The sequence below is a fragment of the Salvia splendens genome, chromosome 5, assembly GCF_004379255.2.
Source record: "Salvia splendens isolate huo1 chromosome 5, SspV2, whole genome shotgun sequence".
Taxonomy (NCBI): domain Eukaryota; kingdom Viridiplantae; phylum Streptophyta; class Magnoliopsida; order Lamiales; family Lamiaceae; genus Salvia; species Salvia splendens.
The window spans coordinates 42359835-42387328 of record NC_056036.1 but is presented as its reverse complement, the minus strand read 5'-3'; the positions used below and the strand labels follow the sequence as shown (position 1 = coordinate 42387328).

The window sequence follows — 27494 nt, the reverse complement described above, 5'->3', positions numbered from 1 at the left end:
GAAAACAAAAAGGTTAAAAAAAACGAAAATGTCACAAACCGCCGCTGCCCTCCGCCGTCAAATTTCCGTTATTCCGTCTTCTTCAAGCCGCAATCAATTTTCCGTCGAGGTAATTTACCGGTTAGGGTTCCTAATTTGTTCTGAACTAGCTTATAATTGTTTGCCGTGGTCCAGTGATCGAACTGAGAAGAAGCTGAAAGAGAAGGAATTATAGAAAGGATGTTTGAGGGATTGGTGAGGCAGTTAATATGGGGTTACCTAGGCAAATACATCAAAGACATCCAAAAAGAGCAGCTCAAGATCACCCTATGGAATGGTAATAATGCTCTGAATTTCGTTATCTCTGTTTCTGTAATGGTTGGGAATTTCTTATTATTCCAGTTCTTATACTGTTGTATTGGAAATTTGTTAGCTGGAGATGGTGTTTTAGGTGGTTACTTTTTTAAAACGATCATTTCATTTTTGAATCACATGTGAATTTTGATTCAGAGGAAGTATTACTGGAAAATGTGGAGCTGATTCTCGAAGCCTTTGACTACCTCCGGCTACCGTTTGCTTTCACGCAAGGTAAAATTTGAAGTGCTGTCTATTGTCCAAGTATAGATAACTCAATTGTTGCGCTTCTCATTTGTATTTTAAAACATATGCTTTTGGTCATGCACTTGATGAGCTTGAAAATTCACCTTGAAGCTGACATGCTTTTATGATGATTTATTTTTGATACAAAAATAGAAAAGATCTTCATTAATGAAAAGCGGAAATAAGTTAAAAGGGATGAGGTACCAGAAAGCAGAACTCCAAATGAGCTACATTACACCACTTCAAAAGTCTAATAGGAGTTATAGAATCAGATTCAAAGAGTACTTGAAATCCGTAGGTTTTGAACCCACCACCAGGCCACACAAAATCTCATCCGCTCTTGTCATAATATTAGAAATTTATGCGTTCACCAATAAGAGCTGGGATGGATATGACGATGAAATTTATGCTTTTTGTAAAAGCTAGCTTACCTGTCGAAAGCTTAGTTAGTTCTATATGTTATTGTGGCAATTCATGCTGCCTTTAATGGGATGGATATGACGACTACTAAGTTGCATAAGACAAAAATAAAACACGAGTAGGTTGGTTGATGGATAGTCTGAGTTAAAAGAGGCCATTGTGTGTTTCAGTGGAGAAATATATTAATATGCTGTATGACTTATTGCCTTATTGCATTGCCAGCATCTATAGTTAGTTTTTTGCTTCTCTTATTTGGCCTTTAAGGATAAACCTATCTTCTATTACCAATATTGTTTTGTTGATTTGAGAGGTTGTATATTCTATCATGTGACGACCTCTATGTATTTGCTTTCATAGGCCGGGTTGGGAAGTTAAGCATCAAAATTCCTTGGAAGAAACTAGGGTGGGACCCGATCATAATCATTCTGGAGGATGTATATATTTGTCTCTCTCAAAGAGATGACAAGGAGGTAATTTTCTTTTTAGATTGTTGCCATGAAAATTAGAGACGTGAACATTATAAACAACACGTTCTTCTGCAAGTCGCGAAGCAAATCACATTTTCCTCTGCATCTTTATTGATTTAATACTTTAGTTGTATTGATGAGTTCCATTACATCATCGAGAAGCCCTGACTGAAATTAATCGACACAGATAACACAATATGCACTAAACCAAAGACAAAATCCTTCAACTATGATTTGAGTGATTGAAAGTGGGTGGTTCTGGTAGCCCTTTGAGTAATGTAGTAGTGTTTGGTAAATCAGAAGGGTTCAATGTATTTGTCAAGGTCTAGGATCTCAGATACACATGATGTGTTTAGGGGAGGATACAAGGGGAACCTACCAGCATTTCCCGTTAACATCAATGAATTCTTTACCCTTTTGAGTTGTGACACTACATTTTTTTTGTTGTTGACTGGTGTTGGCTGCAGTGGGCAATGGATGCTATTAAAAGAAGAGAATATGCAAGCAAAAAGGCCCAGCTTGCAGCAGCTGAACTTGCAAAGCTATCAAGACGTGTATGTGGTGAGGATGCTGACTTTGATTATCTGTCCCTCGATTATGGAATTTGTTAATCCACAAAATTCTTTATTGCTATGAATTTATTGGGTTTTTGGTTATTGAGTGAAAGTGAATTATTATGCTGAGTAAGAGCAATTTTGTTAATTCTGTGTTTTATTATCAATCAGCAGTACTTGCTGTGACCACCTTTATCTTTGATATACGGTACCCATGTAGAAACTAGCATATAGCATACAAAATGACTACATGTTATTATTTCTCATAATGACTACCTTGTCAAGACTGTTTCCTCTCATCATGAACATCATTTTGGTTTAAAATGTTTCTCACGAAAACATATCTATTGCAGACAATCAGACTGGAAATTCTTTTATTTCACACATCACTGCTAAGGTACTATTTTGCTATCTGCAAGCTGGTAATCGTGTTTCATTCTCTGGTTAGAACATCTCTCCAAGTTTTGGCCTACATCTTGTATTTTGGGAAGATAAGCTTATTTTTCAGTGATCTATCTCATGAACCAACATTGGCGCATTCAATATCAATTAAGGAAGATATTTAAGACATACTAAAACGTTTAAAAAATGTGCTAGCTTCTTCTCTTGAATTCTTGTTATCTTTCTTTCGTTCATTCGTATCGCTACTAACAATCTCATCTAACAAATGATGTTCTATCTCAGAGGATGTTATTTTCAATCTAATAATTATAACAATATCCTTGATAGTTTCACAAAGTTATTTTTTTGGTTTATTGATCATACTTGGCATTTACTAGTGCTCTACTTTTCCTCTTGGCACAACATTTCAGTTAATCACTTTTACCCTCTTTCTCTAATTTCCCCTTGTACTCACTTTCTCTCTAACTTTCCTGCATTATGTCCAAGATTCTTGACAGCATCCAAGTATCCATCAGAAATGTTCATGTCCTCTACTGTGAAAAACAGAGTGCAGCGGTATGATTTTTTATCAATCATAAATATATGCTGAATCCTATTTGTTTACTGATTCCCATGAGTCTTTACCTTCAAACTGTATTAAATTATTTTTTGACACAATTACTTCAAACTCTAAAGATCTTATTTATTACTTCATGTTCGGTCGATCATTGCTTTGTGTCTAATTTTCGCAGACTAAATGGGTTCGTGAGCTCTGTTTTAGTATGCTCATTTACTAGAGTATACCTTGCCACCCTACTGGCACTAGAACAATATAGATCTTTTGTCAAACTCACATGCTAAATGGTGTTTAAGTTTCAATATCAGACTATCAATATTCCTTTCATTAGACAGAACAGAAAAATGCAGAATGTTATTTCATACTGGGTATGCGTGCGAGAAAGAGCATTATTTTGGCTAAGGATCTTGAATTGTGTATATTTAGGTTCATTTGACAATCCAACTCACTGAGGTCAACTAATCTAAGCTTGTATGTTTCAATATTGTTTCTCTATCACTATCTGAATGATCTATGTGGACCGTGTCTATATCTCTTTTCAACAAGAGTTTAGTTGGGATGATTGTTTCTCTTGATAGTTTGGGAGCCAGCTTTAGTTTGTTTTTTGTTACATTCTTTGTAATTTGTGAAATTTATGACCTAACTCATTACCAAATTCTAGTTTATTGTTAATTTCTTAGATCTAGTTCTTCATATTCCCCAGACATGGTCATGAATTTGTAATGGTAATTTGTATTATTTGGACTTGATGTTTTGCAGGAAGATCTGCGGTTTGGACTGAAGTTTTCAAGTTTGACAATTATGAAACAAACTGCTTTCGGGTATACTTCCTTACCTTGGATCTTGTTTTTTTGTTTAATTAGCATGTTATTGTGGTAGCTACAGCCTTCTTCGTAAATGTGGAAGCTAAGTTTGGAACACATTATTGTGGCAAATTTCACTGTTTTGGCTCAGTGGTAATAGTTAATACCTTAACATTTTATTACCCCCTCCACCCTTTAGAAAAAGAACAAATAACGACATTTGGAGTGAATGCTATGTCCACTGGTTGTAATAGTATAATGATGTTTCTGTTTCTGGGTGAAAAAACAAAGAAAGAAAGTCACTAAAATTGACTTGGCGATCACAACTTTATCCACCAAATGTGAGCGAACCATTAAGCAATCTTGTCACATGCCTCAACTTTTGCGAAATACTTATTCACACCGATAGATCAACAATTGGCTTTCTTGGGTCCTTGTGGAAAGTTTAGAATTCAGAAGTTTGTTCCAGTTTTCTTTTTATTCCAATTTTGTATATTTAAGTTTTCTTTCAGATCGGCAACTACAAAAGTTAAAGGGGGTCGAGTCAACAAATTGATTGAAATTCAGAATTTAGAACTTTATTGTGATACCTACGGAGAAGCTAGTGATTCGAAGATGGAGAATACTCACATTTCGAATAGTATGGGAATGGAAGAACTGGAGGATAATAAATATTCGTCAATATTAGCTCCTCTCAATGTATCAGTATCTTTGTCGGTAAGCATCTTTGGCTTCTATCATAGGTAATAATATTATCGTTTTATGTTTTGCATCCTTGAGTAAAGTGTTTGAGCCAGCAGTATTCTTAATTTCTTACATGTCTTAACTTTTTATGCCAGACCATTGTATGCTAGAGTGTATTTTTCACTCACTATGGTATTGCTCATTCCGCGTACCTTCATTTTATTAATAAATTCCACTTGTGTCTTGTTAGTAATTTTATTTCCAAAACATTTAATGCTTGATTTTATTATGAGTTACTCTATTTTTAAACTTTTACTCCTCATGGGTATAAACTTGTTACCACTCAAGAACTAGAAGTACTCACATATGGTCAACCTTTTATACCTGACTATGGTACTCTTAATCACCTGAAACCTACTTTTCTCTAATTAAGAAATGAAAAAATGTACTTCATATGCCTGGTCAAGTTCTGAATTTCCTTTTATTTGAAACATCTACAAATAACATAAACTCATAACTGCTAAATGATTGGGTATATCAACTTTATTTGTGTTAAGATTTTTTTATATATATTGGTATAAAATTTTTCATGATGGTTGTATCTGCTAGCTAGAGCTTGATGGTTTTGCTAATACTGCAGGGAAATATGGTTGCTCAAATCTGAATTTAATTGTTTATTGGAATTGTTATTGAACATGAAAAACACTAGACGAATTCTGATACATTTTATGTATCTTGTTCTTGCATATTTGGCTAAAATAATGTTGAACTATCCCTCAGAACTTTATTACTATTTTATTACTGAATAGAGTATTCTTGCTCCTTTCTTATAAATTACATTATTCTAAGTTGTAATTGCAGCAATTTAACTTACATTAACAAAAATTTGTTTCCTATGTACTCTCCCTAGTGATACTACCCATCGATCCTTAAATTAAGCTGTCTGCTGTTTGTCTGTTGCGGATATGATTGTAAGCTGACCAATATGATGATGATGATAATGTCTGGCATAGTACCTATCTCTGCTACAAAGTTATTAAATTGATATATGACACAATTTTTGTCACGCCTACTTGAGCTTTCTTCAATTTCATGTAGGTAAACAAATCAGGGAAACTACTAAATGATGCTCCGCAGTATACTGTCAACATTGAGCTAGCTAGCATGGTACAGTCAATGTTCACTACAAATTTTGCATTCTTGCATCGCATCTTTTTTATCTGAATCTTCTGATCATTTTTTTTAGTATTGTGCTTTATAGGCTACCTCAATGGATGAGAATCAATTGCAGCAGATACTGTCTCTTCTTGATTATGTATCATTATGTCAACTGAGAGAGAAGTAAGCTTGCTGTTATGTTATCATCTTTTTCTCAGTATTTGATTTGTAAATGGCTTAGTTTTAAGACAACCGTTTTTTTTTGCGTGTTTATATGTCAATCTGGAACTGGGAACAGGTTATCACACTACATTTACTTTGAGATCTTTTATCCTGCAATTTTCAAATAAAATTAAATTGCAGGATGAACTTGCTAACTGTTTGTGATGAGATCTGAATGCCTATTCATTTGAATTCTTTATTATTTTGGCTAGTTATCTAATCAATTTCTTTGTTAGCCACTTGTGTTCTTCACTAGTTTATGCTCATGTTCCTGTTGTTTTATGTTAGCAGCCTCTATATGTCACTTGAATGCATTGTCAGGACTTCCTGACAGTGCCTTTTTTTCTATTCAGGTTATCCCTCAGCTTTGAGGGATATAAATCCCCATAAATATGTAAACCAAATTCAGCCTCATGCTGTATTAAGTATTAACCATTTAAAAAAAATAATACTCCCTCCATTCCCTCATAGTTAGGGCGAAACTTTTCAGCACGGAGTTTAAGAAAAGAATATTGAATGAGTTAAATAAATAGATAAAAAAGTAAGAAAGAGAAAAAGGTAGAGAGAATACAATAAAAAGTGAATAAAGTAGTAAGAGAGAGTAAATTAAGAAAGAGAAAAAGGTTACTATATATGGAAATGACTCAACTATGAGGGAACTTCCCGAAATGGAAAAATGACTCAACTATGAGGGAACGGAGGGAGTAGCACCTTTTATGCCATAAACTACTTGTGCAGCAATAGTAATTGGGACCACGTTCTTTCCATTTCTCATTCATATATCCTCCCGTATGTTCTTTGATCCTTTTTAATTTGGCACTGCTTATCAAAATATGAACTGCTTTGAATTTAAACAACTCTGGTTTATTTTGTTATCTTTCATCTTGTAGTTATGGGTGTTATCGGCCTTGGTGGAGCCCTTTAAAGGAAAAGCTTAAGGGGTGGCAAAAGGCATGGTGGCACTATGCTCAAGAGTCTGTTCTTTCTGATGTTCGTAGGAGGCTGAGAAGAACTTCTTGGAAGTACTTCGCAGAGAGGCTGTAAGTTGATTTGTAAAAGTTATCATTTGTAATATTGTTGAGTGCTGGCTACTGCACTTGACCTTGTTATCAAACGCTGTTGTCTCTCATTATTGTTTATTATGTTCAACTTGCATTTGAATTAATCTGCATTGCAGAGGTCTTGAAGTTGTAGATATGCTAGTCGGTATGATGGTGGTGATGATTTTATTATTTTGGCTGAAAAATTCTATTGGGTACTTCTTTCTGGTGATATTTATTTAAGGTTTCTGATATTTATGTAATGAAAAGAGAGAATTCGGAACTCCTGTATTGATAGGATTACTCGATTGTGAATAGTACTCCCTCCGTCCCTAAAGAGTATGCACTATTTCCTTGTTCGTCCGTCCCCAAAGAGTATGAACTTTCAATTTTGGAAACTCTCTTCTCTCTAATGAGGTGGGACCCATTCTCCACTAACAATACTTAAAAAACTTTCTCTATCTATCTCTCGCTTACTTTACCAATAATGCATTAAAACCCGTGCCGAACCCAAAGTTCATACTCTTTGGGGACGGAGGGAGTATCTTTTAATCTTGTCATACTGGGATTGATGAAGCAGCAATGCAGACTACCGAGACATGTAATGATGCATTTATAAAGCTAAAGTATACTCATTATGCTTTTGCCTTACAAGTGCAATCGAATTAATTTCATCTCTTAGTTAGTCAACCAGATTGCAGAGAAGCTACCTCCTGAAGGAAATGTGAATTAACTTCTTTTATGTTTATAAAACACCATTAAGTGCATCAAAACATATATGCTTGCCTGCTTGGAATGAAAAGCATATGAATTTTTCATCCAATTAAAGGACATTCATTCTTGCTAAGGATGAATCCCGTGTAGATAAATATAGCAAGCATCAATTGCCTAGACTTTGTAATGGAGTGCTTCTCATTGAAAGTGAGAAAGCTAATGTGAGAGAGACCAAGGGAATTGAGATAAGAGAAATCATGTACATTGTTCTATTTCTTCATGATATGCTTATGTGGTTTATTACATTTATGGTAATATGAATGTCAGAATAGTTTAAATGCACTGACATCTCCCTTGCATCTTCATTTGGAAATTTGTATATTAATGTCTTTATTATGTTTCAATGGTAGAAACTCTCGCCGGAAGTATGTGAACTTGTATAAGGCCAAGTTGAAATGCCTCAGACATGACCAGGTGAGATAGTTTTTCCACGTGCTTAAATGCTTAAACAGGAGCCGTACTTCTGAAGTTATGCACTAGATTTTCTGACAAATAGTATTGGGTAGAAATAGGGAATGGAACTTAAACTGGAAAGCATCATGAACATTATATTATAAAAGTAGCCACAATATTGAAGATTGAATTTAGGATATATACACAAATAAAAGACTGAGAATGCCACTTTCCCTTTGTTTGACTTTAAAGGGAATGAGATGATAAATTTCAATGTTTGGCTGTTTCCAGTTTCATTTATGTTTAAAAAATTTAATTTAAAAAAAATCATGTGAATATCACATTTTCCTACTTAAAGTTATATTTTGTCACCATTTTCTGGAATTCTTAATCCATTTATGTTTGACCGCCACAATACGGTATATCTAGTAACATTGAGCTACTTATACTTACCTTTGAATTATATATTATTGAAACCTTAAAAATGGTGCTTTCTAACTCTCTCTTTCTGTTCTATAGTCTCTTGCTCCCTTTAATAACCGTTTGTTCTGATTCCAACCATCAGATGATAGATGAAGATGTCGAGCAGGAGCTGGAGGAAATGGAAAAAGTCACTGATATAGAGGATATTTTGAATTACAGAGCTGTTGCCGAACAGGAACTAGAGGTAAAATGACCACTAACAAATTTGTTTGTCATCTTTCTTATTGCATTTAGCTTATAGTAAGGCCAACGCCATCAGTTTAACATATTTTAGATTAATTTAGCTGGCAGCTTATCCAGTCCTACTGCATATCTCATCGTCGTTGCAACCAACTGAAATTCAGCATCATCATCATTATAGATCATTGCTCCTACCTGCGGGGTCAGCATAACGGCACTTAGTTTGCAAGTTACACCAAGATTTAGAATGTCTTCCTTAACTATCTTTATCAAAGTTTTGAACTGTCCGCCCATTTCTTCCACTCACTATTTGGAAAGCTACTAGTGGAAAAACACACACCTAATTGTCATTTCATCAGAGTAGTGTTCCTTGTAATTATGCTCCCTTTTCTGGCAGGATTTCCTGGTAAATCCATCCTCAAAGTATGGTAGCAATGGTGAAAACATGAACAAGTCAGTAGATGATGATCAGCCTCCTAACAAACCCCGTGGATGGTTGAATTGGCTATCTTATGGGATGCTTGGAGCTGGTGGAACAGATGTTACTAATCAATTCTCTGGTGTCATTTCAGATGATGCGATCAAAGTATGAAAGTAGTTGTTTAGTTCAATCTTTCAATCAATATATAGATTTCACTGAACTGCTGGAGTATTAGACATGTATAACTTGGTTGGTACTGAGGATTTGACATATCTTTCTGAAGGATATATACGAGGCGACAAAATTTTATCCCGCCCCTGCAGTGATTGGAGACTCTGCTATTAAGGAAGAGGTGTACTTTTATTCAGTGAAGATCAATATTTCTGATATTCATACCAAGCTCCGGAGCATGTACGTAATTTGTTCTGTATGACTTCTCTGATATAGTTACAAATTTACAATAACTTTGTAAGTAAGTGCTTTGGTGATGCATTTGGTGGTGAACTAAATTAAGATCTTTTGCAACTTCAGCGGCTAAGTTGTGTTGTGTGGGTAATACATGGCTACTAAGTCTAGAATTTTTGTTGTCACTAGTAATTCACCTGCGCCTTTAGATTAATTAGGCAAGGGGGCGAAGCAGTATCCAAGCAAGCCAGCCGACACAGTATGCTTTTAGATTGGTTTGGCACACTGTGCCCTCTTTCTCCCTTTCTCTTTAATATTTTGGCTGATGTTTAAGCAGCAAAGCCACAACTGTTTCATTGTTCATTGATTATGTTGTGGCCTTGTGGGCGAGGGAAAGGTTAAGATTTCGTATGTGGGCGACACTATTTCTCCTAAAAGTAATCAGGCTGATCTACTGTGCTTATATAGTATGTTAAAATCATTTTGCAGCATGTCATGTTTGAACTTTTAAGAGTAATATTGATGAAGTCCTAGTGGCTAACAAAATTAGATACTTCTCTCATGTGATTGGTTGCATGGTAAAGAGATGGCTGATTAGGTACTTAGGGGTCCCATTGGTTCTGCTTATTATATAGTCGATTTTGGATTTGAGTTCATAGTTTGCATACTTGGTCGATCTTGTATATTGATGATCTGTGATATTATCATCCTCCCTAGCCCTTGCTTTCCTCTAGATAGAAGCATGCATATCTAATGATTGATTTTACCATTATAGCGCATCAAAGTATTATACTATTTGTGATTCTGGTGGTCATTTAGGAAACTGGGTCGGAATATTGCTGACTTGATGCTCAGTGGGATTTCTATCAAGGCTAAGGTCCGGGATAAATCTGCTGCCATTACTGCCTCAGTCAACTCTGCGAAGATACTCAATCCATTCAACAGTCAAATTATTCTTTCATCAAAAAAGGTCCATATATTCTTACTTGTCTACATTTTTTCATCGTTTTAGTAGCTTTTATTTCCCCTAGTATAATTTGGATATGATTTACATAGAGAAGTACACGGATGTAAGATGACTTCAATCAGTCAATTAGTTTCTTTATGTAGAAATTAGTTTCATGTGATATGCTATTGGCACATGTCTGGATTGATAAAGGCTATAGTATCTGGAAATGGTATTTTTTTTGTTTTATGATCTTCTAGTGAATCTGTTGTTTCAGTTGATTATCTTATCCCCTGTATTCATATGTTGAAATTGCTCGACTAATTATTATCATGGGTTTCTACGCGAGTTGTTGTCACTGACCAAATGGGTCATGCATATATTTGGATATCATGAATTTATATGTTTTCAGTTGATTGTACTTGAAGTTGATTGTTCGCAGATGAATTCAGAGGATGCTGTTTTTGGCAAGCACCTTCCCTCTTTGGATATCAAAGTGGAGATGCCCCCACCCAGTTCTAATAGTAATTTATCAGTGAAGGTTTTCCTATGTCCCTTAGCTCTGAAGTCCTTCATTTATTTCAGACTGCAACAACATTGATCTACAATTCTATTTTCTTTCTGTTTCTTGGGGTTTTGATGACTGCCAGTTTCTGTATTCAGGTGACACTTAGTCCAACCGAACTATTTTGTGATTCAGAGCCTTTAAAGAATATTTTGGATTTCTTAGATGTTCTACACCACATGAGCTTTCAACAGCAGAGGGTAACATAAGGCATTTAGAAAGTTCCAATATTCTCTTTGCTTGACTCTTGTGGTGTGCAAGAATATGACTGCCCAGTTTGACCGAAATATCATTGATGTTGTACTACTCTCTTCATTTCTTTCACTTTGTCTTGATTATATCGTGAGAATTGAGTGAGCTACTTGCAATTAATATACCATTAACCTGTGGTTTTAAAGTGTTCACCAACATGTCTCAAATTATGTGTAGGATCAACATCATCTTTTTCTGATTTTCTTTTATCTTTATATATTGTTATAATGTTATGCATAAGAGCCGCAGATCTTACCTGGATGTCCGTTTGCATTTATCTACATGAGATTGGGTTTATTATAGGAAATAAGGGTGAACAGTGTTTTCACGATATTACTTTTATTGTTCTTTCAGATCCTGCTGTCTCTAAATGGAATTGATGATCCTAACTCACGACTTCTATCAAAACTTGAGTACGTATAGTGTTTGTCGGGTGCTCTTCTTAATGTCTTCCTCATTTATATCATCCTATATAATCTTTTAGTTTTACATTGTATTTTGTTTTGCAGCTATGTTTTATCTAGTCGTAAGAAGATCATGTGGGATATTAATCTTTTGAATACTGCCATTAATATACCATGGGGACATGCTAATAATGGAGGGCATAATACGGTATCTTTTTCATACCCTTGTTACCCTTATTTTGCTAACTGCAAATGTGTTCTGTTTTCCCCTTTTCACAAGTGGGTGATACATCTTCTAAACAATAATTTGAAATTATTTCTCTGAAAAAATTCACGTGTCTCTTCCACATAATTTAACTACTTTTTTCCTTAATGTGCCCCCAGTTATACTTCTGATTCTAGTTACCTAGACTTCTACATTGTTTTCGCATTAGTGCAATTGGAACGTAATTTTATTAGGGCTTCTACTCTATCAAACTAAAATTTTCAAACTGGGAACTAATTATAAGAATTTATCTTTTCTAATTCATTTTTAGAAGCTGGTAAAACCTAATCCTGTACCTGATTTTTTTTTCAAAAGTTTAGGCCACGTTTAGCCCACCAGGTCAGCCTAACCTTGGCCCATCCGAACCATGTGAAAATAATTAGATTGGCCCTGATGAAGTAAGTGTGAAGAAATCAAATGGGATAATATTTTTGTTAAAACATAGATTATGTAATTGGAAACATAAAATGAAACCCCCTCCGCAAGATGTAAGACCTTCCCTTAGTTTAACTGATAACAATGAACATTTTGTCTGCACTGTGATAGAGGTCTTCATAGGCAATCGAAGATCCCATAATTTGAATGAGCAGATATCCAACATTTGTTTGTAAAGATATCCTAATCGATGTACCATTGGTTCTGCTGCATAGTTCCCTGCTTTTTGCTCCTTGGTGAATCGCATGGCTTGCTCTCCAGCAGTTTCTATTCTCTATCAAACCCATGCGCCTTAACTTTAGTTTAGTAGAATAGCACTTTGCAAAATATCTGTTAGTGAATTGTTTCTATACTTTTACTTATTTAGTGTGACAGTTGAGTGATTAATATGTGTTAGGAAGTTTTATTTCTCTATTCTTTGTTCTTAGTAGATTCATTTTGGCAGGTTATAGATATATCAGCTATTTCCTTCACATCCAAATCTGAAATAGACTCTTCTGCTTCTCCCATCGGAGATACATCTCATCTTTTGCATCATGTTGGATCTGGTCCTAGAGGTTCTGAATTTGGATTTCAGCTTCATAATCTCTATGATCACTTTGAAATCCTGATATCTGATACAGAGGTCAGTGGTTTTACCTGTCCAAGTTAATTTCTTACGGACATGCGGGGTGTTTTTTAAAACGTCACTTTTTTGCAGATGAATCTAATCATGCCTTCTTCTGTAACTCTCCCCCTCCTTGAAAAATTTAGTGCTTCTGCAAGCTTGGTATCCTGTATTTTACCTGATGAACCAGTTCTAAAGGTTTTTGAGGTAAGTGGTAATGTTGACTACACTACTTTTCAGTGAACAGCCATGGCAGTATTGTTTCTTGCACCATTTGGTTCTTTTGGGAATAATAAGTGGTAGCATTATTTAAATTCCTTTTGTGTTTTCTTTTCGGATATGGATTTTGTTTGAGCCTCTTTTGTCTAAACATACTGTATAAGGAATTAGGGATCAAGAATGAGGAGTGGATTAGCCACCATTATTTGTTGTTAATATTATTTTTTTTCACTTTACATTTTTTATGTGTATTGTTTTGTTTTGTTTTGTTTTTAGGTTCAGGTACAGGTGCCCTCACTTGTGGCCCACTTCTCTGCTTCTGTTTATGGGGAAATTATGGGATTGATATCACAGTTTGGCATGCTTCATCCATCAGACTCCTCAGATTCAATTGAACAAAAGTCAAATGGCTTGAAGGCCTCTGAGAATACCTGGTTCTCTGTTGATGCTAGTTTGGATGCAATTTATTTGCTAGTTAATCTTGAAGACAATTTGGCTGATGGATGCATACTGAACATCAATTTCCAGGAACTAGGTGTTTGGTACGTATGCTATTTTTACACTTTAACTCTCTGCTAAAAAGGAGGTTGGAGTTAGTTATGTGCGTGCATGCGACATATTCTTCACCTCATTTAAAAGTTGATGTTCTTGTTTCTTTTGTTGTGAGATAGTGCATATTCTTGTTCGTTCGGTTCGTTTTGTGAGCAGTATTCCCAGTCCTCCAAACATTTCAAACACTGCATGTGGGTTACCCTAACTTTGAAACAAAATGTTAAATCGCAACCGGCTTCTTATGCTTGGAGAAATGTAATCTGCTAACCTTTTCAATTATTTTCTTTTATTTTTACTTAGCTAAACTTCCTCCGAAAGTATGAAAATTGTTGGCTGTTATGCATACATTTTCATCCAAACTATAAACATGTCAAGTCATACCTCGGATTTCCGCTGGATCATTTTAGTTAGTTATATGTCAGAAAGTTTCATTTGTTCTACGCACATAGTTTGGAGTTTGTTATGGTTGGAGATCTTGGCTATTGCAGGAATTACAAAACACTTAAAAAAGACATCATGCTACAACTTCATTTGTAGCATATTAAAAAGTCTGAGGTTTGATGTTCTGCTGCTCTGATGGAAGCTGGAAATGTCTAGTCTTTTATAAGTTTTTCGTTTGTCATTGTAGGTATGACCAAAGAGATTTTCCAGATTGCTGGGTTTCTCTTCAAGCTTGTCAGATATCTGCTAGTTCCGCAAATGATGATTGTGAAAACCATGTGCTTTGCTCAAGTATCCGGGGCTCTGTATCAGAAAATCAGCCTAACATGAGTGTTGATGGTCAAAATGGACTTTTGGAAGATAAAACTTCACTTTCTCCTCACTGCACTTTTCTGCATTTTATTGCTATGAGAAATACTTCGTGGATCCTTCAGAAATACACAATATGTGCGAGTGATCTTGAAATTCATTGCCATCCATTTATTGTCCGGAAGCTGGTTGGCTTCTTTGACGAAATAGCACTTTATGGACATTCTGATTTTGATGACAAGAAAAACAATGTAGAAGATCAAAATTCGCCAATATTTGGTTTTGATCCTAAGCAACATAGTCTTTCAAATGGAATTGGTTTAAAGGAATCAGTAAACATCCCGTTGGATCACTTCCCTTCTACTACATTTGAGGATGGAAAATATTTCTGTAACCTTGAAAACTTGGTTGACGATATGAGGCTTAAGTTTAATAAAACACTCAATTTGAGAGACCAGAAATTCAGACCCTCTGAAATTAGCCTTCCAGACAGAACAATGATGTTTTCCACGCCACCAGTAAATTCTAATCTTGATTCTGATTCTTCCATGTGTACATTTATAAACAGGGATTCAGTTCTTGTCAATTTGAATCTTACCAACATCACTATGCATTTTCATGATGCCTCTTGCATTATTGGAACTATTGTGGTGCCATTGGCAAAATCAGTAGTCACCGTTTCTGAAGACATGTTGGAAATGGTATGTTCTACAGAAGGGGCGTCTCTTTCTACATCATGGTGGAAAAAAATAATTCATGAATTTCTTTGGGGACCCTTATCTTCAAACCATTCACCTATCTTGAATATATGTCTAAAGAAAAGGAACACTCAGTTACAAAATTCACACAGTGAATTGAGTTTCTATGTCCAGCATGTCCTTTGCATGTTGCCTCCGGACTTTTTGGCGATGTTGATTGGTTATTTCTCACTACCAGATTGGAGCCCTTATGAACTAGTACTACCTTCTGATACTATGAATATTCAGGGCTCTACTACTTTTAGTCTCGAGATAGTTGACTGTAATGTGATTACGCCTGCTGATAATGATTTCTATCGGTTGCTACAGATTGATATCAAACAGTTATCTGTTTCTTTTTCTGAAAGTAGTGACAGAAGTTCATTAACCAGGAATATTCCATCCTCATGCTGCATTGGTGCTGGAAAATTTCTTGATAGAAATCATTGTTTGGATTTCTTTGGACGTGACCTATCCCTATCTGTTTTATTGTTGGGAAAGGATGTAGTCAATCCCTTGGACGGATGCCAAAAACTGGTATTGATTGCATCGCTTACTGCAGATGTGTGGGTGAGAATACCCTATTATTCTCAGACTGATTCAGCTTCTTATCCAGTTTGTATCATGGCTTTGGTCAATGACTGTGTGATTGATATTGAAGGTATGAGGACTTTGTATTATTAAATAAATTACATTCCTAACAGATCTCTTCAATTATAAAAAAAAGTTAATTTCTGTATTCTTCTGTTAATTTACAGAAGAACGTACAATCACTGGACTGGATGCACTGGGTTACGTCATCGATCAGTTTTCCTGGGTGGAACAAGAATCCAATATGTTCACTTATGATATTGTGAGGTTTCTACAGACAAAGAAACAATTAATGGAGCATTCTGTGCTCCTGTCTAAAAGCGCAGATGTAACAACCAATGAGATGAGATTCTGTGTGAGGTCATTATCACTAAGATTACACCAGTTGAAAAGAGACTCAACATGTTCTGAAATCATAGCGGAGGCTGAGATGCACTTTGTTTGTTCTTTATCATTGATTAATGGCAAACCACACTTTTTTGATATCTCTTTCTCTTCTGTGGTACTATTTTCGTTGCTGAACTCTGTTGCCCTTGCTGAATTTTCTTGTACTGATTCAGGCTTGTCAGTCCTTGACATGATTCTTGTAGTATCCCGTCATGTTGAAAATCAGATAGTTTTGTCCTTTCCTAGTTTGGATGTGTGGCTATATTTACCTGACTGGAATGAGATTATTGATCTACTTGTTTCATTCAGCAAGAAACTGTCTACACAGGTTTCAGGTGCATCTGCTGAAGGTTTGTCCAGTGTTACTGCTGATAATTGTCCAAGTGTGGTGTCAGATAGACAAAGTCATGTTCCACCGGAGGACATCGATCTGGATGCTGGGTCATCTGTTTTAACATTAGAACATGTCAGCCTATCTATACATTTTCCTGCACTGGTTAGCAGAGATGCATATGAGACATTTGGAAGACCCCATGTTCATGTGTTGCCTTCTGGTGATACCTGTGGTATTCCAAGTGGCAATCATAACTGCTTTATTTCCATTAGCCTGCAAAGTAAAATCAGTGAATTTGTTGCTGATGGCAAAAGTGTTAAACTTGCAATCAATTCTGATTACACGAGTGCAGTGCTGAGGCTATTATCTGGAGACACTGCACAAAGTTGGCCTCTTCTCCAGTTAACTAAAGTCTACCTTGAGGCAGAAATTTTTGAATATCAGACTGAAAACCTGAGCATGGATTTGTTCATTCGTTCTGATAGTCTGGATTTGTCTCTCGGGAATTACATCCTATACCTCTTTTACTTTACATGGTTTGAGAAAGCAGAAGATACACATTCTCAATTTTTTATCAAGAGAATGAACATAAATGCCCAACTAAGGAGATTGTCTCTTCACCTAAATGACTGGAAGGTATATATATCCGCTGTCACGAATCCCAAGTCAGTTGCAATATTTGATTCTTATATTAGGAACATTATATTCATGTATAAATCAAGGGGAATATATACATCACTTTTCTCCAAACTCCATCTTCTCCTTCCTTTATTTCCCTTTTGTTTAAGAGTAAAAAACTATGCTTGCAGGCGTAATACAATTTGAATATCTATTAGTTGGTTCACCAACTTTTTTTGTTCTCCTGAATTTTCAATTCCAAATAATACAAGGCTGATGTTTAGGCAGTCACTGAAAGTGCAGTACCTCTGAGCACTGTGTTTATGTTCTTTCTGCCACAGTGGCATGGATCCCCCATCCTCCCCCCCCCCCTCCCAAATATTTGTTTTTACTTTTTAAAAGTAGACTCTAGCTGAAATCTTGTAGAAGTTAGAAGCACCTGAGAAACAGTTGAATACATGAATGTCATTCCAAATAATGATTTATTGGGAAGATAGTCAATGCAGCTTTCTAAACACTACTATATGTACTGAGTCTATATTAATAATAAGTCAATGCAGAGAATGGTCGACAATAGACATAACATGAGAAACTGTATCTGCTAGTGGCATTGAAATATCTGTTGATCCATCTCGAGGAAATAACTATTGCTGGGTTTTCACGTCTTATTTATTTATTTATTTATTTATCTTTTTGGGTTTTTGAGCAGACTTCGAATGGACCATTGCTGGAGTTTCTTGTGAGAAATTCAAGTTTTTGGTCCACTGTAACTGAGGATGAAATTGAAGGATCTCTTGGGTGTGACCTTCAAGTGAACTACTACAACATTGACAAGGTGGATAGATGATTATTTATGTACTATTTCCTGTCTTTATAATCTATTGGAGCACTTTGGTCACTGTACTCTTTATAGGTCTTGTGGGAGCCTTTTCTAGAGCCTTGGAAATTTCAGTTAAGCATGAGTAGAAAGCAGGATGAGAGAGCCCTCTTCAGTGGCACTATCACGACAGACATCAATCTTGAATCCAAGACACATCTCAATCTGAATCTTAATGAACCCATTATCGAGGTACAATCTTTTTACCACTTTTCTGAAATAGTAGAAGTTTTATTACCGCTACACATGCCAAGAGATACCCCAAGTTTTAATATGACATCGGTTGTTCATACAAATGGTCATGCTCATTGTAGTGTCTTAATATAATTCTACTAACTTGACTTTTGCCTTCTGCTTCTATTATCTTTTAACCGCTTTCTATATAGTGCAGTTCATATAAAAACTTCTTAGTGTGAGAACTCTTGTACTGAATTCATAAAGGAAATGCACATAACCTATTAAGTAATTTGCGATATTTGCTGAGTGTAAAGCTTAGTACAGTGACATATAGGTTCAGTGCATTTACTTTTTAGGTATGGTGCAAGAGTTCTGAGAATCAGATGTTTTTATTTGACCCACTCCCTATTTTTATATATGCCTCTATATTATGTAGCACTGATACATTTCAAATTTACTCAAAGGTTGTCTCGAGGGCAGTTGAGATGGTCAACGATGCGTGGAGCCTTACTGCAATGACAGAAAGCCCAGACCTGTCAAATTCACATATAGCTAAAGGTGTAGGGACTAGAAGATATGCTCCATACATGCTGCAAAATTTGACTACTCTGCCCCTTCTATATGCGTGCCAACATAAACTTGGTGCTGATGATTTGGACGTGTCCCCATCAGAAGGAGTCTTGCAACCTGGATCTTCTACTCTTATTTATATCAATGAATCACCTGAAGAACTACTTGTCCGATACAGACCAGTTCGTTCTTCTGACAGACTCAACGACAAACAATTGCTCGAGTCAGCACATCGATATGTTACTTTCCAACTGGAGGGTACCTCTGCACCTTCTGCTCCCATCTCAATGGATCTGGTTGGTCGCAACTACTTTGAAGTTCAGTTTTCAAAGTCCTCGCATGTCCCTGAATTTTATAGTGATGCAAGTTCTATTAGAAATAGAATGAGTGAAGGAAATGGTGGTGCAGATGCAAATAAAGGATTTGCTATTCCTGTTGTGATTGATGTATCTGTACAACGGTTTACTAAGTTGATGCGGCTATACTCAACAGTATGTTTACTTTCGTGACCTATTTTTGAAATTTCGTTGGTTCTTCCGTCTTCTCATTAATTGCTGTTATCAGGTTGTAATTTTAAACTCAACTTCAGTGGTGCTTGAAGTGCGATTTGATATTCCATTTGGTTTATCTCCGAAGGTAATCTTGCAATGGTTCCCAGTTACTCTCTCATATGTGGAATTAGAGCCTGATGTGTCAAGTTAAGCTTCTAATATTTATTGTTTCAGGTTTTAGGGCCAATATATCCTGGTCAAGAGTTTCCTCTCCCTCTTCACTTAGCTGAATCAGGCTGCATAAGATGGCGTCCTATTGGTGACTCGTACCTATGGAGTGAAGCTTATAATATCTCCAGTATCATCTCTCGAGATGTCAAAATAGGCTTTTTGCGTTCCTTTGTCTGCTATCCTTCTCTTCCTAGCAGTGAGGCATTTCGCTGTTGCATTACTGTGAATGGTCAGTGTCTGTCTCCAGTGGGCTGTGGGAAAAGAGTGTATTCGGTAATTGGTGTTGATAGCGGTAACCAGTGTCAAGATAGTCACAGTCAATCCTCCCACAACTTGGAGATACCAAGGAATAGATTATTATATCAAGTGATGTTAACAAGTCCATTGGTGTTAAAAAATTATCTCATGAAATTGATGTCTGTGACATTAGAAGATGCCGGCGTCACGCGTACAGCATTTCTTTCTGAGGTCAGTGAATTTGCTAAGAACAAAGTACTTTCTGAAGCTTTTCTTGCACTCTTCAATTTTTTACTGTAGTTACGAACCGTGTTGTTCGTAATGTATTGTAAAATGGTTCCATAGATATTGCAAATACTTTGCTTTACAGAGTGATCCGAATTGGCTAACCTTCTCAACAAGTATAAATTAATAGGATTTCCTTCTGTGAACTTAACTTAATTCCAACATTTGCTAATTATAAATATTCTTTCACCTCTTACATCAAATCAAAATGGGCTTGAATCTTGTCTGACATGCTTAGATATCAAAATGATTAGTACTAATAAATAATGAACCCTGTAATGACAAAATTAAAGGTATATCCGTGCCATGTTGATAAATTGTACTCCGTTAACATTTAATTAGCAGAATCGTTTAATTTTTTGCTGTTTTTTTTTCTTAATTTAGTAAAAAAATGTCACAATCGGGCGCGGGTACCCGCGTCACATAATTGGGATACACGTGAACTATTGTGGGTCGTGTTCGGGTGGAATAAAGTTGAAATTTTTGGGTGCGGGTACTCGTTTGTATACCCCTCTCCATGATTGTATTTGATTTTTATGGTCCTTATACTGGAGATGTCTATCTTCAATCTAATGTTCGTTAGTCTGAGTTTCAGGTGGAAACTTCTTTCTACCATATCGATTCTTCTCACGACTTTTCAATAACATTTCAAATGCATGGATTCAAGCCTTCAACTTTGAAGTATCCACGCGCAGAATCATTTAGTGAAAAAGCTAGATTCAGTGGAACTAAGTACTCAGTGTCTGAAATAGTTAAATTTGAGTCTGAGTTTTCTAATGGTATGCCGAAATCTAGTTCCATCATATGTCTAACATGTCAAAAATACTTTTGATTCAATATAGAAGCTTATTTAAAATGATGTAGGACCATTATACGTTACGATGGAGAAAGTGATGGATGCGGTCTCTGGATCTCGCGAACTATTCATATCTGTTCCATTTTTGTTGTTTAACTGTACTGGATTTCCTCTGGCACTCTCAAGCTCTGGCAACGAAATGAAAGGATTTAGCTGTATTATTCCTTCATGCTATGACCTGGATGAGAAGAATGTACTTGTCAAAAAGAAAGATGGCCTTTCTCTTATTTTATCTGATCAGGATGTACCTGCTTCAGGTAAACTCCACATACTGCTCAGGAAATTATGTTATTGATTCTTGTAGAGCCATTTATGCAATTGGTTCATCACTTTTCCCGCAGATTCTACTAGTGAAGCAAATTCGTATACATCTGATCTCGTAGAAAGTGGTAGTAAAAAGGTTTCAGCTTGCCTTTTTTCTCCTGATCCTGACTCGTATTCTGGAGAGGTTATGGTTAAGCTCAGTAGACATGTGCCTTCTGTCATAGAAAATCTCCAAAAGCGCTCTTGGTCCGCCCCCTTTTCCCTAGTTCCACCAACTGGTTCTACCAGTGTTCTTGTTCCTCAACCATCAATGGTATCCGGTTATGTCTTATCTGTTTCTGCTGTGGCTGCACCATTTTCTGGGAGGACAAAAATTATCACTTTTCAGCCTGGGTATTTGCTCTAAACTATTTGTTCAATTGATTCGTGTGTTTATCACTCTATTCACTTGATTCCTTTTCATTAACAGATATGTGATTGTCAATGCTTGCACCAAAATTTTATGTTATAAGCAAAAGGGTACGGACTCCTCTTTTCAATTGGAAGCTGGAAAACATGCCTATATTCAGTGGATGGATAGTAAAAGGTTTGTTGATCCATTTCATATTCATCTTGGCAATCCTAATTGTAGTGATGCGTGAACTTGAGTTTGTAGGAAAATAAGTTCATGTAGAATAGATTTCACTCAAGGTTTGTATTACTGACAATTTATTTCTAGATGTTCTTATCATGACTCCATTTATTTCTAATGTTCTAACCTATAATATGTATAGGATTAGGGAGGCTGATCCATGGTGTGCACCATTACTTTTGTTTTAAATTTTATATGGATTATATTCAGGGAGTTATTGCTTTCTGTTCGCTTTGATGAACCTGGATGGGAGTGGTCTGGGTGCTTCTTACCTAAGCAGTTAGGTGACACTCAGCTTAAAATGCGTAACTACATGACTGCTGCTGTGTACATGCTGCGAGTAGAAGTGCGCAATGCTGATGTTTCTGTTGGAGAAGAAAAGATTATTGGGAGCACAACTGGAAACTCCGGGACAAACTTAATTCTTCTGTCAGATGATGATACTGGCTTTATGCCATATAGGATTGACAACCATTCAAGGGAGGTTAGATTATGCTTCACTTATGCTTTGTTAGTGATATTTCTTTAGGAAAACCAAAGAGCATAATGATAATATGTACAAGGTCCTGTGTTTTGTTTCTAAAATAAAAAGAAAATTTTACACATGATGCTGTTGATATTATTTTGGGTGTTGTAGTTTTTTCATTACTGGTTTTCCTGCAATGAAAGACTGGACAGTCAAAACCCTTTTTTTGGAAACCATCAAAATCCTGGGTCGTGATAGTTTTATGGATTGTTGTCTGTTTTTCTCTGCTATTGCAACTACATAACACCATCCTTTGACACTCTGTAGAGGTTGCGGATTTACCAGCCGAAATGTGAATCATTTGAAACAGTTATTCACTCCTACACATCTACTCCTTATGCTTGGGATGAACCCTGCTATCCCCACCGTCTTGTTGTTGAGGTATGTATGGTAATTTGAGTCTTTGACCGGATCAAGTGGCTGCTTTGGGGGATAAATCTCAAACTTCTAACTGTGCCAGGTCCCGGGTGAACGCATTTTAGGATCATATGCTATTGATGATGTATCAGCCCATTCACTTGTGTACCTTTCAGCAACATCGGAGGTACAATTTTACATGCTCTGATAATAATATTCCTATAAACATGGCACTCTCTCTCGGAGATTTCAACTTCCATATTGTTCTTTATACACCTTTTTATCTCATGATATTATAAATGGGTCCTTCAATGTGTCATGTCAAGTGGCAAAAATTTGAAGGTGGCTTCTAGATGAACCAACAAAACGAAAGGCTGACATATAGATACTCATGAATTATCCGAGCGCGACAAGCAAAAAGAAACCCAAAGCCCTTGCTAAATGGCTGACCACCTCCAATTTCTTCTTACTTTCCATGTGTCTGTCTAGGAAATTTGCTTTGCTATTCTCATGTCTAGTCTTTTTAAATTTTCATTTGCAGAAGCCTGATAGAAAATTGTTGATATCTGTCCATTCAGAAGGAGCAATAAAGGTTTGTATGCCAAATTCTGCTAATAGAATAGCATTTTTGCTTCAGGATATAATTTCCTCTCTTATTTCACCAGGTCCTCAGTATCATCGATTCAAGTTACCATGTTTTGAATGATTTGAAGAGACTTCACGTTCCTCAGTTGAAAGATAATGGAAAGCAAGCTAAAGAGTATGCGTCATTTGTTAATTACAAAGAAAAAGTTTCAGTTGACATTCCCTTTCTTGGAGTCTCTTTAATGAACTCTCACCCTGAGGTATCATATCTTGGAAAGTATATGTTATCTGTATTTTCAGTCTTACTCACATCCCAATAACCATATTAAATCGAGATTACCTTTTTTTTTTTAATTTTGTAGGAGATACTCTTTGCATCTGCTAAGAACACAAAGCTTACCTTCGCACAGAGCTTAGACCAACAGCAGTTTTCCCTGCAAATTGCATCATTACAAATTGATAACCAATTACGTACTAGTCCATATCCTGTAATCCTCTCGTTCAACTCTGGAAACAAGGGAAATATGGTAAATGGGATGAAGCTTAAAGATATCAGTGGAAGTACAAATCAAACAGCCACTTCAAGCTTGTGTGAGCCAGTATTGTTCTTAGGTGCTTCCAAGTGGAGAAACGCCGAAACATCACTTGTTTCATTTGAATCTATTACCCTCAGGTTTGCAGTATTTGTATTTTCTAAAGATTACTTCTAGACTTTACAAGGCCATTTCTCTCAGTACTGTGTTCCCTTCCTTTGCAGAATGGCAGATCTGTATCTTGAGATTGAGCAAGAAATCGTACTGAGATTGTTTGAATTCTGCAAAACAGTATCATCTAAGTTGCAGAGTAGAGTTTATCAACATACAGGCTCAACCCAGAATTTGTTGTTCCCGGAATTGGAGATCACTGGAGAAACCTCTAGAAATGCTCCATATTCTGCTATCCTCCTTGAAGATCAGAAAAGAAAGTTTTTGCTGCCCAACATCGTTCCTATTGGAGCTCCGTGGCAACAAATTCACCTTTCTGCACGGAACCAGAAGAAAGTATATGTTGAGCTGTTTGATATGGGGCCAATTAAACTTACATTGAGGTTAGCTTAAACCTAGTTCCAAACCACATATCTTTATAAGATTGCTGTAGATCTCATATTTTTCTTCTTTCAGCTTTTCTAGCAGCCCATGGATCCTCAGGGATGGTGTCCTAACATCTGGAGAATCTCTTATTCATGTAAGTGAATAACATCAAATATGGAGCATTGGTATCTGTTACATGCCATTATAATATTAATATGTGCCTACTTACATGGCATTATTTATAAGCAATTTTCTTTGGCACTTCTCCATTTTCTATACTTAATAGTATTGTTTCCATAGAGAGGTCTCATGGCTCTTGCTGATGTTGAGGGTGCAAAAATTCATTTCAAAGAGTTAATTCTTTCGCACCAGATAGCTAGCTGGGAAACCATTCAAGAGATCCTCGTAAGTCATTACACAAGGCAATTTCTGCATGAGATGTACAAGGTAATGTCCTACAAGATCTTTTTCTGTTTTTTGCATGTGACTTTGCAGTCTACTTTCCCGTAATTTAGAACTAACCTCTTTACTTCAGCCTACCTTTCTCTTCTGTTCATTTGTTTTGATTTTGATATCACTAGAAAATGCAACTCTGACTGAAGCCATAGTAGTTATGAGCAATAACCATTCCATTACACTTGGCCCCCTAATGGAAACACTTCACACCTCAATTTAACTTTACTGAAGCACTCTAAGCAAAAATGGATCTTTCTGCAATATGATAGTATGATACTTGTAGATTCTAGGTAGTTTTTTAATATTCTCCTTAAATTCACCCTCCAGATTGAAGTTTTGAAACCACAGAATTGCTTCTAGTCAAATGTGTCACTTAATTGACAGCTGAATGCGGAGGAGGGATTCTTACTTTTTTTTACTCCTCTTTTAGTTTTAATTGCATTCCAGAATGAATACTGAAAAAGGGTTTCTTTCTCTAGTAGTTTAACTGATCATAGAGATCTTTTGGCTGGCTTTCTTGAGCTCAAATTTTGGACTGTGCTGCAGTTTTCATGTTATTGGGTTGGAAATTCTTAACCTTCAACTCCCGTTATTGAAATTATGAGAGCCTTGGTGAACTTATATTCTGATGTAGTTGTTCCCGAATAGTCCGTGACAATCAAGTTTCATTAGTAACGTGACAATGCAGGTTTTTGGTTCTGCTGGAGTTATTGGAAATCCTGTAGGATTTGCTAGAAGCTTAGGTCTCGGCATTAAAGACTTCTTCTCCCTTCCAATGTGGAGTGTAATTCAGGTATACTTCCCTAAATTTCCTGTCCCAACCCCCCATAAAGAGAACAGTGTTTGAGTTGAAATCTCTTTTGCAGAGCCCGACTGGTCTTATAACCGGTATGGCCCAAGGTACAACGAGCCTCCTCAGCAGTACTGTCTATGCAATAAGTGATGCTACTAGTCAATTCAGCAAAGCTGCACATAAGGTTAGTTTTCCAGAATATACATGAACGCATGTACATCTATCTCCTAGCTGAATTTTAACACAATCTCAACTTGCAGGGGATTGTAGCATTTACATTTGATGACCAAACTGCAACAATGATAGAAAGACAACAGAAAGGGATGTCTTCACACAGTAAAGGAGTTATAAATGAATTCCTTGAGGTACGTTTTTTTTATTTGTGATCCATGTGTGTATCTAAAAAACATTGAATTTACATCCCCTTTGAAATAATTACCTAGTCTTCTCTCTCTTTTCATATTTTGAAATGCCACTTATATTCACTTGTCTGGATTGTGATATTTAGAGAAACAGAATGAAGATATTTTAGCCGAATTTGGCGAGTATCATTTCTTGCGTGGTAAACCCAATATCTTCTTTATTATGAAAATTTAGTGAAGCCTTATTTTTTTTAATCTTAGGGGCTAACTGGTGTGCTCCAATCACCAATCAAAGGGGCTGAAAAACATGGCCTGCCTGGTGTACTTTCAGGTACTGCCAACGGCTAGCAAACAAGTTTATTTACCTTATGTTCGACTATTGGCTTAATGGAGATGTGTTGCATCGTTTTTTCTACAGGTATTGCTGTGGGTGTTACTGGGCTCGTGGCGAGACCAGCAGCCAGTATACTCGAGGTGACTGGTAAAACCGCGCAAAGCATCAGAAACCGCAGTAGGATTCACCAGATGGGTTACCGTTGTTTTAGGGTCCGCTTACCCCGGCCTTTAAGCTCAGAATCCCCCCTGAAGCCTTACTCATGGGATGAAGCAGTTGGGACATACATTCTCACTGAAACCGATGTGAATCTGCGGGATGAGACACTAGTCATCTGCAAAGCGCTTAAGCAGTCTGGTCAGTACGTGTTGATCACCGGGAGACTCATCTTAGTCGTTAGCTGTCCCAGTTTGATAGAGTCGGAAGGAGTTCCTGCGGATCCAAAGTGGGAAATACTCTCAGAAATAGGTTTGGACAGTGTGATTCTTGCTGACAATGATGGTGAGGTGGTGCACATAGTCGGAAGCGGTTCAGACACCACGTCGTTTAGACAGAACCTTCAGCATCCGAAAAGAGGGAGTGACGATGCAAAAGGGAAGCTCTGGAGCAGCTCTCACACGCCGCTCCCTTTTCTGCAGACCAATTTGGAATTGGGATCGGAGGAAGAAGCAGACGATTTCTTGCGAATGCTACGAGGTATGATCGAAAGCGGGAGAGAGCAAGGGTGGGGTGCCAAATATATTCTACACCAAAGCAATATCAGGTAGGAATGGATTTAGCATCCTTGAGTCTTGTATTTTTGCCTTTTTGCTATGTTTAGATACAGCTTTTATTAATCATCTTTTTACTGTATAGTGTCATTTTGTATGAAATTTTGCAATCTAGGTTTATGAAAAGGAGGGTGTATTTATTAGAAATCGTTGAAGCAGTCATATTTCATTTTTTTAAGACTTAAGTTCATTTTTAGTTCTCTATATTTGCCCTAACAACTTTTTGGTCCTATATATTAACTTTAGTTTAAGTGTGTGATCTTTCAGTCTCAAATAATATGTTTTGGTCCAATCCGTTAAACTAACGGTCAAATTGTGTTTGGCCAAATTAATGACTTAATTATAATCTAGTTAACATAATTATTTCAATATTAAAATTTATATAAAAAATCTTAATTAAAATAAAAATTGATTAAATT

The 27494-nt window shown here is 36.4% G+C and overlaps 1 protein-coding gene across 4 annotated transcripts; it reads left to right on the top strand.

The window, feature by feature from the left end:
• The first annotated feature begins 15 nt into the window (after window positions 1-15).
• Window positions 16-27253, top strand: LOC121801946. Of its 4 annotated transcripts, none has more exons than XM_042201433.1 (49): window positions 16-109; window positions 175-316; window positions 490-567; window positions 1357-1469; window positions 1934-2027; window positions 2374-2417; window positions 2909-2977; window positions 3738-3799; window positions 4294-4498; window positions 5564-5632; window positions 5727-5806; window positions 6736-6885; window positions 8010-8073; window positions 8618-8719; window positions 9113-9301; window positions 9420-9547; window positions 10361-10511; window positions 10930-11028; window positions 11151-11252; window positions 11659-11717; window positions 11814-11916; window positions 12854-13033; window positions 13109-13222; window positions 13511-13776; window positions 14415-15934; window positions 16032-17221; window positions 17913-18038; window positions 18117-18272; window positions 18722-19318; window positions 19392-19463; window positions 19553-20017; window positions 20667-20850; window positions 20936-21184; window positions 21269-21584; window positions 21661-21777; window positions 22033-22306; window positions 22616-22729; window positions 22809-22892; window positions 23247-23297; window positions 23371-23550; window positions 23653-23963; window positions 24048-24377; window positions 24451-24514; window positions 24733-24807; window positions 25505-25609; window positions 25683-25793; window positions 25870-25974; window positions 26233-26302; window positions 26390-27253. In XM_042201433.1, exons 2-49 carry the CDS (start codon window positions 220-222, stop codon window positions 27070-27072), a joined length of 10167 nt encoding a protein of 3388 aa, XP_042057367.1. In that variant the 5' UTR covers window positions 16-109; window positions 175-219; the 3' UTR covers window positions 27073-27253. The 4 variants fall into 4 exon arrangements, with proteins under 4 accessions (XP_042057367.1, XP_042057366.1, XP_042057368.1 ...); XM_042201432.1 differs by having other exon boundaries at window positions 24661-24807; XM_042201434.1 differs by lacking the exons at window positions 16-109; window positions 175-316; window positions 490-567; ... (3 more) ...; window positions 2909-2977; window positions 3738-3799 and having other exon boundaries at window positions 4435-4498; window positions 5712-5806; window positions 24661-24807.
• The last annotated feature ends 241 nt before the right edge of the window (window positions 27254-27494 follow it).